Source organism: Hypanus sabinus, chromosome 8 (assembly GCF_030144855.1).
Source record: "Hypanus sabinus isolate sHypSab1 chromosome 8, sHypSab1.hap1, whole genome shotgun sequence".
Classification (NCBI taxonomy): domain Eukaryota; kingdom Metazoa; phylum Chordata; class Chondrichthyes; order Myliobatiformes; family Dasyatidae; genus Hypanus; species Hypanus sabinus.
The window spans coordinates 19,026,642-19,046,912 of NC_082713.1; the positions used below are offsets into that span (position 1 = coordinate 19,026,642).

General features: G+C 48.9%; 1 protein-coding gene across 2 annotated transcripts in view; it reads left to right on the forward strand.

Annotated features, from left to right (window-relative positions):
• The window catches only part of si:rp71-46j2.7 (sorting nexin-25), a 176,314-nt gene that overhangs the window by 31,183 nt on the left and 124,860 nt on the right, over nt 1-20,271 (forward strand). For both annotated transcript variants that reach the window (XM_059976763.1, XM_059976762.1), the window contains exons 6-8: nt 579-631; nt 10,373-10,572; nt 14,294-14,377. In XM_059976763.1, the coding sequence (XP_059832746.1) occupies nt 579-631; nt 10,373-10,572; nt 14,294-14,377 (337 nt within the window). The remainder of the gene's footprint in view (nt 1-578; nt 632-10,372; nt 10,573-14,293; nt 14,378-20,271) is intronic.

A 20,271-nucleotide genomic window follows, 5' to 3' on the forward strand; every position in this document is an offset into this window, starting at 1 on the left:
ATGGCGTTCGGCTGGAGTCTGGAATTTATCTGAATGGAGAGAACTTGCATGGATACAGAGAGAGGACAAGTGAGTGGAACTGTTTGGATTGGTCTTGTACTGAGGTGAAACAGGCTTAACAAGCTAAAGGGTTAAGTTAATAAATGGTTAATACATTTCGCCCTGGAACTTGAGAAGGAGAAGCTGAAGTCAGATGTATCGGTATTTCAGTGGAGTAAAGGGTATTACAGAGGTATGAGGCAGGAGTTACAGAGAAAATGCAGTGCAGCTGTGTAGTAAGGTGCAGGGTCATAATAGACAATAGACAGTAGGTGCCGGAGTAGGCCATTTGGCCCTTCTAGCCAGCACCACCATTCGCTGTGATCATGGCTGATCATACACAATCAGTACCCCGTTCCTGCCCTCACCCCACATCCCTTGACCCCGCTATCTATAAGAGCTCTAATGAGGTAGATCGTGAGGTCAAGCGTCCATCTTATTGTACTGGGGACAGTTGTACTATTGCCTTTGCCTTCTCTTGTGGGGAAGTTGACATCAACGCCAATAACGTTGATACGTTCCTGTTTTTGTTCTTGCAGTGAGGGTGACATAACCACGATGAAAGCGGAAAAGAAACAGAAGAAAAAAGCTCGTAAGTGGTTCACCTAGGGAACAGCTTTGTGAATTTTCTTTCTCAAACATTGTCCTTTTGTGGATCTAACCAAGGTCTGGTCCTGGTGGTTGCCATTTCAATTCCCCTCTACTTTCTGAGGATAAAGGCCCAAAGTACACTTGATGGTCTCTGTCTGCATTGTGATATTCACCACAAGGCTGTGTGCTTCACCCTCTGCTCTACTCATTTTACACCTATAACTGTGAGGCTAAGGACAGCTTCAATGTTTTATTTAAGTTTGCTGATGAAACCTCTGTTGTGGGTTGAATGCCAAAGGCGGTGATGAATCAGCATGTAGGAGGGACATTGAAAGTCAGGGATGAGTGGTGTCATAACAACAATGGTAGCAAAACCAAGGGAATGATTATTGACTTCAGAAGGGGCAAACCAGAGGCCCATGAGACAGTCCACATCAGAGGATCAGAGGTGGAGATGGTCAGCAGCTTGAAATTCCTTGGTCTTATTATTTCAGAGGACCTGTCCTGGGTCCACCATATAACTGCAATTACAAAGTATGCACAGCAGTTCCTCTACTTCCTTAGGAGTTTGCGAAGATTTGGCATGACATCTAAAACTTTGACAAACTTCCAAAAACACGTAGTGGAGTACATATTGACTGGCTGCATCACAGCCTGGTATGGAAACATCCTTGAATGGAAAATCCTACAAAAAGTAGTGGATATGGCCCAGTCCACCTTGGGTAAAGCCCTCTCCTTATTGAACACATCCACACAAATGTCGCAGAAAAACAGCATCCATAGTTAGGAACCTCCACCACTCAAGATAGGCTCCCTTCTTGAAGCTGCCATCAAGAAGCCTCAGGACTCATTCCACCAGGTTCAGGTACAGCTATTAACCCCAAACCATCAGACTCTTATAACTTCACACAACATCACTTGCCCCATCACTGAAATGTTTCCAATGGACTCACTCTGAAAGAATCTTCATCTGATGTTCTCAATATTTGTTGATTATTTATTTATTTATTTATTTAAATATTATTTCTTTTGTATTTGTCTTTTACAAGTTGAACATCTTATTTGGTGTAGTTTATCATTGATTCTATTATGGATTTATTGAATATGCCTACAAGAAATTGAATCTCAGGGTTGTATATGTTGACATACTGTGTATGTATATATATATATATATATATAGAACATAGAATAGTACAGCACATTACAGGCCCTTTGGCCCATAATGTTGTGCTGACCCTCAAACCCTGCCTCCCATATAACCCCCCACCTTAAATTCCTCCATATACCTGTCTAGTAGTCTCTTAAACTTCACTAGCGTATCTGCTTCCACCACTGACTCAGGCAGTGCATTCCACGCACCAACCACTCCCTGAGTGATAAACCTTCCTCTAATATCCCCCTTGAACTTCCCTCCCCTTACCTTAAAGCCATGTCCTCTTGTACTGAGCAGTGGTGCCCTGGGGAAGAGGTGCTGGCTGTCCACTCTGTCTATTCCTCTTAATATCTTGTACACCTGTATCATGTCTCCTCTCATCCTCCTTCTCTCCAAAGAGTAAAGCCCTAGCTCCCTTAATCTCTGATCATAATCCATACTCTCTAAACCAGGCAGCATCCTGGTAAATCTCCTCTGTACTCTTTCCAATGCTTCCACATCCTTCCTATAGTGAGGCGACCAGAACTGGACACAGTACTCCAAGTGTGGCCTAACTAGAGTTTTATAGAGCTGCATCATTACATTGTGTCGCTTAAACTCCATCCCTTGACTTATGAAAGCTAACACCACATAAGCTTTCTTAACTACCCTATCTACCTGTGAGGCAACTTTCAGGGATCTGTGGACATGTATCCCCAGATCCCTCTGCTCCTCCACACTACCAAGTATCCTGCCATTTACTTTGTACTCTGCCTTGGAGTTTGTCCTTCCAAAGTGTACCACCTCACACTTCTCCGGTTTGAACTCCATCTGTCACCTCTCAGCCCACTTCTGCATCCTATCAATGTCCCTCTGAATCCTCTGAATGTTTTTGAATTCAGAACAGCAAATCCCATAACAAATGTACACCCCAGTCATATACCCGCCGACATATTCCCCCGCCCAGCATGCCACTTGCAGTTGAACCCATGGCACAGTATTTAGCACGACGAGATCGCGTCACTTCAGGACTATACCAGTTCGACGATAAACCTGAAAATTACCATGCATGGTACTCCTCATTCACCAACGCTATCCACAGAGTCCAGCTCGGAGCAACCCAAGAGTTGGATCTTATGACGAAATTGCTGGAAAAGAATCATGCGAACAGGTGAGATGCATACGTTCAGGGTACATCAACAACCCCAAGCTAGCCTAACGCAAAGCATGGGAGAGACTTCGGGAGTGCTATGCGGCCCCTGAAATTATTGAAACGGCACTATTACAACGTCTAGAAAATTTTCCTAAGGTGTCAGCCAAGGACCACACTAGGTTAAGAGAGCTCGGAGACTTACTCATGGAGATTCAAGGTGCCAAAGAAGATGGCTATTTAACTGGTCTATCATACCTAGATACTTCATATGGGATTAGACCAATTGTGGACAAACTTCCATTTGGGCTGCAGGAAAGGTGGGTGTCTGTTCGCTCAGAGTACAAGGAAGAGAACGATGGTCGATTTCCTCCCTTTGAGTATTTCACTAGGTTTGTGTGCAAGGAGGTGAAGAATTGAAACGACCCTAGCTTCATGAGTCAAGATAGCAGTACAATTCACACCAAGCCAGTCAAATCCACTTTGAATAATTTTAACATCAATAAACCTGTCTCAGTGCATAAAACTGAAGTCTCTACAACTAACAATGACCCTAGCAAGAATTGTCCATTGCACAACAAACCCCACCACCTCAAAAAACGCAGAACGTTTAGGAAAAAACCCCTTGAAGAGAGAATGGCCCTTCTCAAGGAGAAACAAAATATGTTTTAAATGCTGTTCCTCTACCTCTCACCTTGCCAGAGAGTGTACGATCCCCGTGAGTTGCTCGGAACGTAATAGCACTAATCACGATGGGGCCATGCACTCCGGCCGTTACCGCAAACCGACAAAGCTCCTTCACTCTCACAACAGGACAGTGGGGAGGGAGATGCTCACTCCAGGACAACTGTTGTCAGCTCGAGCTGCACAGAAGTTAGTGGTCAAGGTCAATCAAGCCGTTCTTGTTCAAAGATCTGCCTCACTAAGGTGTACCCTAAGGGAGCCAAAGACAAGGCCATCAAAGCCCATGTAATTCTGGACAACCAGAGCAATCGCTCACTAGTCAGACCAGAGTTCTTAGACTTGTTCAACATTGAGAGTAATCAGTTCCCATACTACCTTAGAACTTGCTCAGGCAGCGTGGAAACTTATCGAAGGAAGGCAGCAGGCTTCCAGTTCGAGTCCCTGGATGGTAAAGTTGTCACCTGCCTCCCTCCACTCTTAGAGTGCAATGAAATTTTGAATAACCGCACCGAGATCCCGACTCCAAGCACTGTGCAACACCAGCCGCACCTCCACCACATCGCCAAGCACATCCCAGAACTGGATCCAGAAATACTCCTGCTACTAGGAAGAGATGTTCTCCGGGTGCACAAGGTCAGGCAGCAGGTCAATGGACCACAGGATGCCCCCTTTGCCCAATGTCTGGATCTGGGCTGGGTGGTGATAGGAGAGGTGTGCCTTGGCAATGTACACAAACTGACAGTTAACACACTCAAGACCAATGTGCTAGAGAGTGGCCGCTATTCAATTTTTCAACCCTGCACAAGTTTCATGTGTATCAAGGAAGCACGACAAGGCTTTAACAAATGTAAAGTAACCGACAAGATGCTGGGACAGTCAGTCTTCGCTCAAACTGAGCATGATAATAAACTTGCTCCATCAGCGCAAGACACCATCTTCTTAAAAATACTGGACACCAAGGTCTTCAGAGACGAAGCAAGTAACTGGGTTGCCCCACTACCTTTCAGAGAACCACACCAGTGCCTGCCAAAGAACAAAGAGCAGGCAGTCAAGCGGTTCACGTCCTTGCAAAAAAACCTGAAAAGGAAACCTGAGACGCAGCAACAATACGTAGCATTTATGGAGAAGATCTTTGCTAACAGACATGCTGAAGTAACACCGCCACTGAGAAGGCGAGGAGTGCTGGTACCTCCCAATGTTTGGGGTTTACCACCCACAAAAGCCCAATCAGGTCAGGGTGGTCTTCGACTCCAGTGCTCAGTGTGCAGGTATCTCCCTTAATGACGTGCTCCCCACAGGCCCCGACCTCAACAATACCCTTCTCGGGGTCCTGCTGGGCTTCCGGAAGGAGAAGGTCACAATCCTAGCAGACATGCATCAGATGTTCCATTGCTTCTTGGTACAGGAAGACCATCTCAATTTCCTCTGTTTCTTATGGCACAAGGACAATGACATTAACAAGGAAGTCATTGAGTACCGGATGAAAGTCCATGTTTTCGACAATAGTCCATCACCTGCCGTGGCCATCTATGGGCTGCGAAGAGCCATCAGAGAGGGCGCACAGGAGCACGGCGATGACACGGTTAAGTTTGTAGAAAGGCACTTCTATGTTGATGACGGCTTGATATCGCTACAGAAAGAAGACGAAGCAATCGACCTGCTCCGACGTACACAAGCCTCACTCGCTGAGTCAAACCTCCGCTTGCACAAGTTCGCATCAAACTGTCAGGCAGTAATGGAGGCCTTTCCACACGATGACTGTGCTCCGGCAATCAAAGACCTAGATCTAGATGGAGAAACCATACCCACACAAAGGAGTTTGGCTCTCCTTTGGGAGATTACAACTGACACATTCACATTCTCCGTGCCGACCGTGATCAAGCCATTTACCCGCCATGGAGTTCTCTCCACTGTCAACAGTGTTTTCGATCCTTTGGGTCTACTGGCACCAGTTACGATCCAAGGAAGAGTCCTTCTCAGAGAACTTCCCTCTGAGCTCTCCGACTGGGATACTCCCCTACCAGAAGACAAGCTAAACAGATGGGAGGCTTGGAGAGAGTCACTTCAAGATCTAAAACAGCTTCATATCCGACGTAGGTACACTGTGACCTCACCCACCGAGGCAGCGCACACAGAATTGTGTGTTTTTTCGGATGCGTCCACCAAGGCCATCGGCGCTGTGGCTTACTTGAAAGTAGTCGGGAAGGATGGTCGAGTTGAAGTGGGATTTGTAACTGGTAAGGTGAAGCTCACTCCTCAGTTCGAGCCGACAGTTCCAAGGCTTGAACTGTGCGCAGCTGTCCTGGCTGTGGAAATGGCAGATCATATCCAGGACAAGCTAGACCTAGAGCTGGACGATATCAAGTTCTGCACAGATAGCAAAGTAGTGCTTGGTTATATTTATAATGAATCAAAATGTTTCTATGTGTACGTTCATAATAGAGTTCAACGTATCTGCCTGTCATCAAAGCCCAAACAATGGCATTATGTATGTACCGGGGATAACCCTGCAGACCACGCATCGAGATCCTTGCCTGCATCCCGCCTGGTGCAGACATCCTGGTTCACCGGACCCCCCTTTCTGCATCAGCCACCAACAGAAAAAACTCAAATGAGCGAGACATTTGAGCTGATCGAACCCGAAAGAGACTCGGAAATTCGGCCGCAAATACAAATAGGAGTCACCTACTTCGAAGAATCGATACGTACTAACAAACGCTTTCGGCGGTTCTCCACTTTGAATTCTTTAGTGAGAGGACTTGCGTTCCTCATTCACATGGCCAGATCTCACAAACACTCATCCCGAAATAGTAAATGCAAGGGATGGCACAAGTGTACCTTACTTCGCACTGCGGACGAATTGGCCCAGGCAAAGGACGTTATCCTTAAAGCAACTCAAAGAGCAGCTTTTGCAAGGGAGTTTTCAGCCCTCCCAAGCTGATAAACCAATACCAAAGGACAGCCCTTTGAGGAAATTCAACCCGATCCTGAAGAACGATATCATTTGCATTGGAGGCTGGTTAATACATTCCCATCTTCCAGCTGCAGAAAAGTGCCCAGTAATCCTGCCCAAAGACAGCCATGTGTCCTTACTGCTCACTCGCCATCACCATGAACAGGTAAAGCATCAGGGCCGTCACCTGACGGAAGGAGCAATCAGGGCAGCGGGACTGTGGATCTTGGGAGATAAAACACTGATCAATTCAGTACTTCTCAGATGTGTAACCTGCAGGAAACTGCGAGGGAAATTGGAAGCTCAACATATGGCGGACCTCCCACCAGAACGCCTTGAAGCCTGCCCTCCTTTTCAGTATGTGGGGCTCGATGTATTTGGTCCCTGGACTATCACTACGAGATGCACCAGAGGAGGACAAGCAGAGAGCAAGCGGTGGGCCATCATGTTCAGCTGCATGAGTTCAAGAGCGGTGCACATTGAGGTCATCGAATCTTTGGATATATCCAGCTGCATTAACGCTCTCAGGCGCTTCTTTGCGCTAAGAGGCCCTGCAAAACAGTTAAGGTCTGATTGCGGCACGAACTTTGTTGGAGCGTCCAAGGAGATCGGGATGGACAAAACGGTGCAAAGGTACCTCAGTGAGCAGGGATGCAACTGGGAGTTCAACACACCACATGTCTCTCACATGGGAGGTGCATGGGAGCGGATGATTGGTATCGCCAGAAGGATCCTGGATTCAATGTTTCTGCAGCAACGCACCCGACTGACCCACGAAGTACTGTGCACACTAATGGCAGAGGTCACAGCCATTATAAATGCATGGCCACTCCTACCTGTGTCTTCTGACCCAGAAAACCCCTTCATACTCTCACCATCAATGCTCCTTACGCAGAAGGCAGGAAGGAGCTCCCCCTCTACCTGGGGACTTCTCTGATAAGGATTTGTACACAAAGCAATGGAGACAGGTTCAGGCTCTCGCAAATCAGTTCTGGTCTCGTTGGAAACATGAATATCTACCTTTGTTGCAACATAGACAAAAGTGGACAGAATCTCGCAGGAATCTTCAAGTTGGAGATTTAGTCCTGCTCAGGGACACGCAAATCGCCCGCAGCTGCCAGAATCACTGCCACATTCCCTGGTAGGAGTGGACATGTCAGGAAGGTTGAGTTGAAAACTTCTGACCAAGGTGATGTGAAAATTTATCAAAGGCCAGTTGCAGAAGTCATTCTACTTCTACCCAAGGACTGATTTAGAGACTGAAGTTTTGTATTGTGTTCATAGTCAGGCGGGGAGTGTGTTGCCTTTAAGGCATTTGTTTAGTTTATTATATTTTCGCTTTAGTAATTCGTTTGTAATTTTTTTTAGTTAAAGTTAAGGTTGTTTAAAGTAAATTCGTTGTCTGTGCTATATCGCGGCATGCGATGACGTCACACCCGCTTTCGCCGCGTCCTGTGGGAAAATACCCCGGTTTGCAGAAACAGGAAGGAGGGCTTGTGTGTGTAGGATCAGCCGAGAAAAGTTTTCTTTCTACGCACTAGAAACATTAGCGAAGCAACGCCGTAAGTTCATGAGATAATCGATATGTTGAAGTAAAGATGTTAACGCTGATTCTGTTGAAAGTGTAAAGGGGGTTTCTTTTTTTTTCTTTGTTACTGTTGGGAAAGGGTTTTCTTTTGTTAACTAGCAGGAATGCTAATTTACTGATAACGAGAATGGTATTCCTTTGTAAACCAAATGGGGATTAATGTTCTTTCTTCTGAGTCTGTAAGCTTTTGTTGACGGGCTTTTGGGCAGATCGGCGCGAGGGGGTCGAGAGATGCTGTAAGCTGGGCGAGGATCGGACCCCAAAGGGGGGTCCGAGGCCGGGAGATTCTCCGAGGAGGGGGATGAAGCTAGATGTGCTTGGTTGACCACTCGGAGGGTCCTGAGCTGTTTGGAGAGTCCGAGGAGTTCGGAGGGTCCTGAGCTGCGAGTCGAGGAGTTCGGAGGGGATTGAATGGTGGCCAGAAGACTTCAGTAATTGAGCTCCAACAGTTGTGCACGAAGTGGTTTGGACTTTGATAAGTTTGGCGCCTTTTCTTTAATTTTCTCTTCATATATACTGTATCGTTATTAATCACTTAGTTATAGTAACCTTTATAAATTGTACTCATTTAATCGCTTATGGTGTACTGTCTGTTTTTGGGCGAGGCGGGGACATCACACAGCATCCACACCAGCTGATTACCCAGTTTGGCGGGGCCGAAGGCTGCTCCCCCTAGACATGAACGAGCTGAGCGAGCCTGAGGCGACCCAGGGAGTTACAAAAGTAATGATGGTTGATAAAGTTTATGTTCTTTGTTGTTTAAAGAGTTGCGGATAGTTTGTGTTGATGTATTTAAAGCCAGTCGATGGTGTAGGTAGATTCTGACTGTATGTTGCACTTTAATGTAATATAGTTGTTGTAGTTTTACTTTTGCAAGTATTTATGATGTAAATGTGATGCCAAGAAGGAAACAAGTACTGTATCTATTTTGTATGGTTTTATCAACAGTTTTCACCATACGTTAATGTGGAAGAGTGAACAGTAAACGGTTAATACTGCGTGTTTAGTTCAGAGTTTCTTTACACCTGTGCGAGAACACTACACCCATGGTTCCTTCACCCTACCATTCTTTATCTTCCTCACCCGGACAAATTTATCCCTAACGTCCTGCAAGAGATCCTTAAACATCGACCACATGTCCATAGTACATTTCCCTGCAAAAACATCATCCCAGTTCAAACCTGCAAGTCTAGCCTTATAGCCTCATAATTTGCCCTTCCCCAATTAAAAATTTTCCTGTCCTTTCTGATTCTGTCCTTTCCCATGATAATGCTAAAGGTCAGGGAGCAGTGGTCACTGTCCCCCAGATGCTCATCCACTGACAGATCTGTGACCTGACCCGGTTCGTTACCTAATACTAGATCTAGTATGGCATTCCCCCAGTTGGCCTGTCAACATACTGTGACAGGAATCCATCCTGGACACTCTTAACAAGCTCTGCCCCATCTAAACCCTTGGAACTAATCAAGTGCCATTCAATATTAGGGAAGTTAAAGTCACCCATGATAACAACTCTGTTATTTTTGCACCTTTCCAAAATCTGCCTCCCAATCTGCTCCTCAATATCTCTGCTGCTACCAGGGGGCCTATAGAATACCCCCAGTAGAGTAACTGCTCCCTTCCTGTTCCTGACTTCCACCCATACTGACTCAAAAGAGGATCCTGCTACATTACCCACCCTTTTTGCAGCTGTAATAGTATCCCTGACCAGTAATGCAACCCCTCCTCCCCTTTTTCCGCCCTCTCTATCCCTTTTAAAGCACTGAAATTCAGGAATATTGAGAATCCATTCCTGCCCTGGTGCCAGCCAAGTCTCGGTAATGGCCACTACATCATAATTCCATGCATGTATCCAAGCTCTCAGTTCATCACCTTTGTTCCTGATGCTTCTTGCATTGAAGTACACACACTTTAGCCCTTCTACCTCACTACCTTTACACTCTTTATTCTGCTGCTCTTTCCTCAAAGCCTCTCTATATGTTAGATCTGGCTTTACTCCATGCACTTCTTTCACTGCTCTATCGCTCCGGGTCCCATCCCCCTTGAAAATTAATTTTTTATATATATATACTCTGAGAATAAATTTCTTTAAACTTTGAACTTTAACACTTTCTTTACCACCTTCCAAGTCATTTCAAATCTGATCGCACTATGATGACATTTCTTTCTCGCTCTGTAACATCGTTCCATAGTTCATTGCATTTAATTTTGATTGAAGTATTTGTTCTGTTCAAGTTTATCGCAGGCTAAAAAACAGTCTCGTTAAAATCTTCAAGAAACCCAGAAAGAAGAGTGACATTGAATTTGACTCAAACATGGATGAAGTTGATGGAATACACCATAAATATGGAGAAAATGACTTGAACTTCAGATGTTCTTATCTGCAACTTGATGGTGAATCTGGCGAAGAAGATGATCTCTCTTCCAACGATAAGGTTAGTTGGAATTTTCCCTAAACGGAGAATTATTTATCTAGCCATCTCATGTATCGCATCCACCTTGAAAGAGGCCCTTCCATCCCAACAAGTCACGCCACGCAGCAACCCACTTATTTGACACCAGCCTAATCGCAGGACAACCTACAATGAATAATTATCCTACATCTTTGGACTGTGGGAGGGAACCAGAGCACCCAAGAAAACCCACGTGGCCTTGGCGAGAATGAACACAGACAGAGCCAGAATTAAATTCCAAACTCTGATGCCCAGAGCTGTTATAGCATCGTGCAACCATTATGTCACCGTGGCGCTCTATATCTGTAATGTTGGTGTCCCATTGGCTGTTTGCTGGAAAGAAAATCAGTATCTTCTTGCTCTGGCTTTTGAACGTACTTAAATGTAGTGACTTGGGAAATCCCTTGCAATACGTACTTCCTGTGGGCCCATTTGGACCAAAGTGTAAATGCACGAGGAAAGTGTCTGTTTATTTTTGACCTGGAAAGAAAAGAAATGGAAAATAGAACCACCAAGTCTGGCACAAACCATCATTCCATGGTCAAGGTCACTGAGATCTTATTCTTCCCCATTTTGATGTTTAATGTTTCCATTTTGAAAATGGAAACTTCTCCTGCCTTCTCACCTTAACCTTTGATGGTCTTTCTAAACAAGAATCTATCAACTTCTGCTTTAAGTTTACCCAATGAGTTGACCTCTGCTGTGGTCTGTGTCAATGAATTCCACAAGCTCACCACCCTCTGGTTAATGAAATTCCTCCTCATCTCTGTTATATAGGGACATCCTTCTATTCTGAGGCAGTCTCCCATTATTGGAAGCATCTTCTCCATGTCTGCTCTATAGTCAGTGACCACTTTATTAGATACTCCAATACACCTGCTCATTAAAGCTAATATCTAATAAGCCAATTATGTGGCCTGAAGAAGGGTCTTGTCTTGAACCGACAACTGTTTACTCTTTTCCATAGATGCTGTCTGGCCTGCTGAGTTCCTCCAGCATTTTGTGTGTGTTAATCATGTGGCAGAACCCAATACATAAAAATTGAGATGGTCAAGAGGTTCAGTTGTTGTTCGGACCAAACATCAGAAAGAGGCAGAAATGTGATCTCAGTGAATTTGACTGTGGAGTGATTGTTGGTGCCAGACGGGGTGGTTTGAGTATCTCAGAGAATGCCGATTTTCTAGGATTTTCACGCACAACAGTCTCTAGAGTTTACAGAGAATGGTGCGATAAACATCTAATGAGCTGCAGTTCAGTGGGCATTAACACCTTGTTAATGAGAGAGGTCAGCCTGGTTCAAGCTGACGGGAAGGTGACAGTAACTCAGATAACCACGTGTTACAACAGTGGTGTGCAGACTAGCAGCTCTGAATGCACAACGTGTCGAACCTTGAAGTGCACGGGCTACAGCAGCAGAAGACCACGAACATACACTCAGTGGCTACTTTATTAGGTACAAAAAGTGGCCACTGGGTGTATCTAGGCCTTTCAATATTTGGTAGGTTTGAATGATATCCCCTCTTATTCTTCTAAACTCCAGTGAGTACAGGCCCAGAGCAGTCAATTGCTGAAGCGTTATGATCAGAAATGACTTCTATTGTGATCATCCTTCATATTACAAAGCTACTTGCTTCCTTTGCACTCAACCACTAAGTTCTAAGTACCCAAGAGAGCTGTTGGAGCAATTTCCACTGTCTCCAAAGTATCTAGTGATGGAATATCCTGTCCTTGTGGCACTCATTGTGACAAATGGATACTTGGCAGAAAACAACTTACAGTAGTGAGCTCAGTGGAAAGCCTGTACCCAAAATCTGAGAAGAAGAAACAGAAGAGGAATGGTTGCGATGACCTTAACTGGATAACTTAGATCTTGACTTGATATACAGGGTGATAAGAGGCAGATCAGATAGACAGGCAGGGCAGAAATGGCTAATATGAGGAGGCATAATTGAAGGTGATTGGAGGGAAATACAGGGGTTAGAAGTAGGTTTTTTGGTGGGTACATGGAACGACCTGCCAGGGTTGGTGGTAGAAGTGGACACATTAGATACATTTAAGAAACTCTTAGGAAGGCACATGGATGACTGAAAAATGGACAGCTATGAATGAGGGAAGGGTTAGATGATCTTAGACTAGGTTAGGAGTTTGGCACAACATTATGGGCCAAAGGGCCTGTACTGTGCTCTACTGTTCTAGGTTCTATGTGTTAGGGGAGGGTGGGAGATGAATAACAGGATTGACCCTGCTGCCTGGTGCCAGGTTGATAATACAACAAACAGAAATCAGATTACATCTCGCGGTGCCCTCATTCAGTCAGATCGTAACTGATTCTATAACCAAGCTCAAGTTCCATGGCATTCAACTGTACACGTGTATACCGCCAAACGAAACTACGTTCCTCCAGACCAACACAGTACATATAACTCACACACACCACATGAAGTAATATTACCACAAATAATAACAGTAACATCATGAAGGATCCCACCCACCCTGCTCATGGACTGTTTGTCCCACTCCCATCAGGGAGGAGGCTACATAGCATCCGTGTCAGGACCACCAGACTCAAAACCAGTTACTTTGCCCAAGCAGTAAGGCTGATCAGCACCTTCATCCTCGAGCCCACCCTTCCACACCCGGCCCCCCGCACCCAATACTTTGTCATTTCCTATCAGTCACCTTATGTACAGGCTTTCCTGTGCTCATCGTCACTTTATGCAGGTACATATTGCGTTTCTAATTATTATTGTGTTCTTGATCTCATTGTGCTGCATTGGATCCAGAGGGGCAATTACTTTGCTCCCCTCTACACCCGTATACTGGCAATGAGATTAAACAACTTTGAATCTTGAATCTTATTAAATAATAACCACCAAGATCATGTTGCCACTTGTACTAGTCTGAAATGCTATTAATTTCAATCATGAATGACTCGACGACAAAGAGAATTCCCAAGATCCACGCCCTCGAGGTGAGGAAATTTTGACTCTGTAGCAAAGGCCAACACACTGATCTTGACACTCTGCCCCCTACTGGCAGCCACTTCCTGTTAGGAAAAAACTCCAAGGTCTGCCTGACAACCGACGTGAAATGGAGATATCTCAAACTGACAGGGACAGATTTTACAGAGGCAGAGAGAATCCAATCCATTTTTCATTGGAACTACAACATGAGTGCTTGGAGCTATATAAAAGAACCTTTCAATGGTTTAAACTTTGGATTATTGTCTGAGCTGTTTTTAGTTTGGGAACAGGATAGATTAATCGAGCAACTGAAATGTTGGTGGAAGGTGTGGTGTAAAACACAAATGTTCCATTTAGTACCCGGACACTACTGCACAGGAACAAGCCCTTTCCCCCATACTGTATGTACCGAGCCTGATGCAAATTAAACTAATCGCTTCTGCCTACGTACAATTCATTCCCTGCATGTTGACGTGCCTCACTAAAAGCTTCTGAGATAACAATATTGTAGCTATTTCCAATACCATCCCCAGCAGAGCATTAACTGCACCGGCCGCACTCTGTAAATGACCCACACGTTCCCTGAAAACTTACCCTCACTCACCTGAAAGCCATGCCCCCAGCAATTCACATTTTCCCCAAGGGGAAAAGATTCTGACTGGCTACCTGTAAAGCTAATCAGAAGAAAATTTATTGTTCTGATACCACAGTGTTCATAGGGCAACGTATTTGTCTTTTAGGCATTTGAATGGCTGAAAGAAAACATTTTGGTTCCAAGTGAAGAACAGTCATCGCTAAGAAACTGTAAGATCACCATTTCTGAGGTATGGCATTATAGTATATTTAAACTACTCAATGTGCAGATGTACATCGGCCACAAACATGAATAGATGAGAGAGCCTTCAGTTCCACTCACTTGGATATTGACCATTGTAAAAGAATCACTTCACTGACCCATCCATTGTACAAACCATCCTTCTCTACACCGACCCACCCATCACACAGACCCGTCTCCTCTCCACCGACCCAGTCCATCACACAGATCCGTCTCCTCTCCACCAACACAGTCTGACACACAAACCCGTCTCCTCTCCACTGACCCAGTCTGTTACACAGACCCGTCTCCTCTCCACCGACCCAGTCCGTCACACAGACCCGTCTCCTCTCCACTGACCCAGTCTGTTACACAGACCCGTCTCCTCTCCACCGACCCAGTCCGTCACACAGACTCGTCTCCTCTCCACTGACCCAGTCCATCACACAGACCCGTCTCCTCTCCACCAACCCAGTCCGTCACACAGACCATCTCCTCTCCACCGACACAGTCCGTTACACAGACCCGTCTCCTCTCCACAGACCCAGTCCATCACACAGACCATCTCCTCTCCACCGACCCAGTCCGTTACACAGACCGGTCTCCTCTCCACCGACCCAGTCCGTCACACAGACCCGTCTCTTCTCCACCGACCCACCCATTATACAAACCATTCTCTTCTACACCGACCCAGTCCATCACACAGACCCGTCTCCTCTCCACCAACCCACCTATCAGACAGACCCGTCTCCTCTCCAATGACCCAGTCTGTTACACAGACCCGTCTCCTCTCCACCGACCCAGTCTGTCACACAGACCCGTCTCCCCTCCACTGACCCAGTCTGTTACACAGACCCGTCTCCTCTCCACCGACCCAGTCCGTCACACAGACTCGTCTCCTCTCCACTGACCCAGTCCATCACACAGACCCGTCTCCTCTCCACCAACCCAGTCCGTCACACAGACCATCTCCTCTCCACCGACACAGTCCGTTACACAGACCCGTCTCCTCTCCACAGACCCAGTCCATCACACAGACCATCTCCTCTCCACCGACCCAGTCCGTTACACAGACCCGTCTCCTCTCCACCGACCCAGTCCGTCACACAGACCCGTCTCCTCTCCACCAACCCACCTATCAGACAGACCCGTCTCCTCTCCACCGACCCAGTCCATCACACAGACCCGTCTCCTCTCCACCGACCCAGTCCATCACACAGACCCATCTCCCCTCCACAGACACAGTCCGTCACACAGACCCGTCTCCTCTCCACTGACCCAGTCCGTCACACAGACCCGTCTCCTCTCCACCGAATCAGTCCATCACACAGACCCGTCTCCTCTCCACCGACCCAGTCCATCACACAGACCCGTCTCCTCTCCACCGACCCAGTCCATCACACAGACCCGTCTCCTCTCCACCGACCCAGTCCATCACACAGACCCGTCTCCTCTCCACCGACCCAGTCCGTCACACAGACCCGTCTCCTCTCCACCGACCCAGTCTGTCACACAGACCCGTCTCCTCTCCACCGACCCAGTCTGTCACACAGACCCGTCTCCTCTCCACTGACCCAGTCTGTTACGCAGACCCGTCTCCTCTCCACCGACCCAGTCCGTCACACAGACCCGTCTCTTCTCCACCGACCCACCCATTATACAAACCATTCTCTTCTCCACCGACCCAGTCCATCACACAGACCCGTCTCCTCTCCACCGACCCAGTCCATCACACAGACCCGTCTCCTCTCCACCGACCCAGTCCGTCACACAGACCCGTCTCCTCTCCACCGACCCAGTCTGTCACACAGACCCGTCTCCTCTCCACCAACCCAGTCTGTCACACAGACCCGTCTCCTCTCCACTGACCGAGTCTGTTACGCAGACCCGTCTCCTCTCCACCGACCCAGTACGTCACACAGACTCGTCTCCTCTCCACTGACCCAGTCCATCACACAGACCCGTCTCCTCTCCACCAACCCAGTCCGTCACACAGACCATCTCCTCTCCACCGACACAGTCCGTTACACAGACCCGTCTCCTCTCCACAGACCCAGTCCATCACACAGACCATCTCCTCTCCACCGACCCAGTCCGTTACACAGACCCGTCTCCTCTCCACCGACCCAGTCCGTCACACAGACCCGTCTCTTCTCCACCGACCCACCCATTATACAAACCATTCTATTCTCCACCGACCCAGTCCATCACACAGACCATCTCCTCTCCACCGACCCAGTCCGTTACACAGACCCGTCTCCTCTCCACCGACCCAGTCCGTCACACAGACCCGTCTCTTCTCCACCGACCCACCCATTATATAAACCATTCTCTTCTCCACCGACCCAGTCCATCACACAGACCCGTCTCCTCTCCACCAACCCACCTATCAGACAGACCCGTCTCCTCTCCAATGACCCAGTCTGTTACACAGACCCGTCTCCTCTCCACCGACCCAGTCTGTCACACAGACCCGTCTCCTCTCCACTGACCCAGTCTGTTACACAGACCCGTCTCCTCTCCACCGACCCAGTCCGTCACACAGACTCGTCTCCTCTCCACTAACCCAGTCCATCACACAGACCCGTCTCCTCTCCACCAACCCAGTCCGTCACACAGACCATCTCCTCTCCACCGACACAGTCCGTTACACAGACCCGTCTCCTATCCACAGACCCAGTCCATCACACAGACCATCTCCTCTCCACCGACCCAGTCCGTTACACAGACCCGTCTCCTCTCCACCGACCCAGTCCGTCACACAGACCCATCTCCTCTCCACCAACCCACCTATCAGACAGACCCGTCTCCTCTCCACTGACCCAGTCCATCACACAGACCCGTCTCCTCTCCACCGACCCAGTCCATCACACAGACCCGTCTCCTCTCCACAGACACAGTCCGTCACACAGACCCGTCTCCTCTCCACTGACCCAGTTCGTCACACAGACCCGTCTCCTCTCCACCGACCCAGTCCATCACACAGACCCGTCTCCTCTCCACCGACCCAGTCCATCACACAGACCCGTCTCCTCTCCACCGACCCAGTCCATCACACAGACCCGTCTCCTCTCCACCGACCCACCCATTATACAAACCATTCTCTTCTCCACCAACCCAGTCCATCACACAGACCCGTCTCCTCTCCACCGACCCAGTCCATCACACAGACCCGTCTCCTCTCCACCGACCCAGTCCATCACACAGACGCGTCTCCTCTCCACCGACCCAGTCTGTCACAGAGACCCGTCTCCTCTCCAATGACCCAGTCTGTTACACAGACCCGTCTCCTCTCCACCGACCCAGTCTGTCACACAGACCCGTCTCCTCTCCACTGCCCAGTCTGTTACACAGACCCGTCTCCTCTCCACCGACCCAGTCCGTCACACAGACTCGTCTCCTCTCCACTGACCCAGTCCGTTACACAGACCCGTCTCCTCTCCACCGACCCAGTCCGTCACACAGACCCGTCTCTTCTCCACCGACCCACCCATTATACAAACCATTCTCTTCTCCACCGACCCAGTCCATCACACAGACCCGTCTCCTCTCCACCAACCCACCTATCAGACAGACCCGTCTCCTCTCCACTGACCCAGTCCATCACACAGACCCGTCTCCTCTCCACCGACCCAGTCCATCACACAGACCCGTCTCCTCTCCACAGACACAGTCCGTCACACAGACCCATCTCCTCTCCACTGACCCAGTCCGTCACACAGACCCGTCTCCTCTCCACCGACCCAGTCCATCACACAGACCCGTCTCCTCTCCACCGACACAGTCCATCACACAGACCCGTCTCCTCTCCACCGACCCACCCATTATACAAACCATTCTCTTCTCCACCAACCCAGTCCATCACACAGACCCGTCTCCTCTCCACCGACCCAGTCCATCACACAGACCCGTCTCCTCTCCAATGACCCAGTCTGTTACACAGACCCATCTCCTCTCCACCGACCCAGTCTGTCACACAGACCCGTCTCCTCTCCACCGACCCACCCATTATACAAACCATTCTCTTCTCCACCGACCCAGTCCATCACACAGACCCGTCTCCTCTCCACTGACCCAGTCCATCACACAGACCAGTCTCCTCTCCACCGACCCACCCATTATACAAACCAATCTCTTCTCCACCAACCCAGTACATCACACAGACCCGTCTCCTCTCCACCGACCCAGTCCATCACACAGACCCGTCTCCTCTCCACCGACCCAGTCCATCACACAGACCCGTCTCCTCTCCACCGACCCAGTCTGTCACAGAGACCCGTCTCCTCTACACCGACCCAGTCCATCACACAGACCCGTCTCCTCTCCACCGACCCAGTCCATCACACAGACCTGTCTCCTCTCCACCGACCCAGTCTGTCACAGAGACCCGTCTCCTCTCCAATGACCCAGTCTGTTACACAGACCCGTCTCCTCTCCAATGACCCAGTCTGTTACACAGACCCGTCTCCTCTCCACCGACCCAGTCTGTCACACAGACCCGTCTCCTCTCCACCGACCCAGTCCGTCACACAGACTCGTCTCCTCTCCACTGACCCAGTCCGTTACACAGACCCGTCTCCTCTCCACCGACCCAGTCCGTCACACAGACCCGTCTCTTCTCCACCGACCCACCCATTATACAAACCATTCTCTTCTCCACCGACCCAGTCCATCACACAGACCCGTCTCCTCTCCACCAACCCACCTATCAGACAGACCCGTCTCCTCTCCACTGACCCAGTCCATCACACAGACCCGTCTCCTCTCCACCGACCCAGTCCATCACACAGACCCGTCTCCTCTCCACAGACACAGTCCGTCACACAGACCAGTCTCCTCTCCACTGACCCAGTCCATCACACAGACCCGTCTCCTCTCCACCAACCCAGTCCGTCACACAGACCATCTCCTCTCCACCGACACAGTCCGTTACACAAACCCGTCTCCTCTCCACAGACCCAGTCCATCACACAGACCATCACCTCTCCACTGACCCAGTCCGTTACACAGTCCCGTCTCCTCTCCACCGACCCAGTCCGTCACACAGACCCGTCTCTTCTCCACCGACCCACCCATTATACAAACCATTCTCTTCTCCACCGACCCAGTCCATCACACAGACCCGTCTCCTCTCCACCAACCCACCTATCAGACAGACCCGTCTCCTCTCCACTGACCCAGTCCATCACACAGACCCGTCTCCTCTCCACCGACCCAGTCCATCACACAGACCCGTCTCCTCTCCACAGACACAGTCCGTCACACAGACCCATCTCCTCTCCACTGACCCAGTCCGTCACACAGACCCGTCTCCTCTCCACTGACCCAGTCCGTTACACAGACCCGTCTCCTCTCCACCGACCCAGTCCGTCACACAGACCCGTCTCTTCTCCACCGACCCACCCATTATACAAACCATTCTCTTCTCCACCGACCCAGTCCATCACACAGACCCGTCTCCTCTCCACCGACCCAGTCCATCACACAGACCCGTCTCCTCTCCAATGACCCAGTCTGTTACACAGACCCATCTCCTCTCCACCGACCCAGTCTGTCACACAGACCCGTCTCCTCTCCACCGACCCACCCATTATACAAACCATTCTCTTCTCCACCGACCCAGTCCATCACACAGACCCGTCTCCTCTCCACTGACCCAGTCCATCACACAGACCAGTCTCCTCTCCACCGACCCACCCATTATACAAACCATTCTCTTCTCCACCAACCCAGTCCATCACACAGACCCGTCTCCTCTCCACCGACCCAGTCCATCACACAGACCCGTCTCCTCTCCACCGACCCAGTCCATCACACAGACCCGTCTCCTCTCCAGCGACCCAGTCTGTCACAGAGACCCGTCTCCTCTACACCGACCCAGTCCATCACACAGACCCGTCTCCT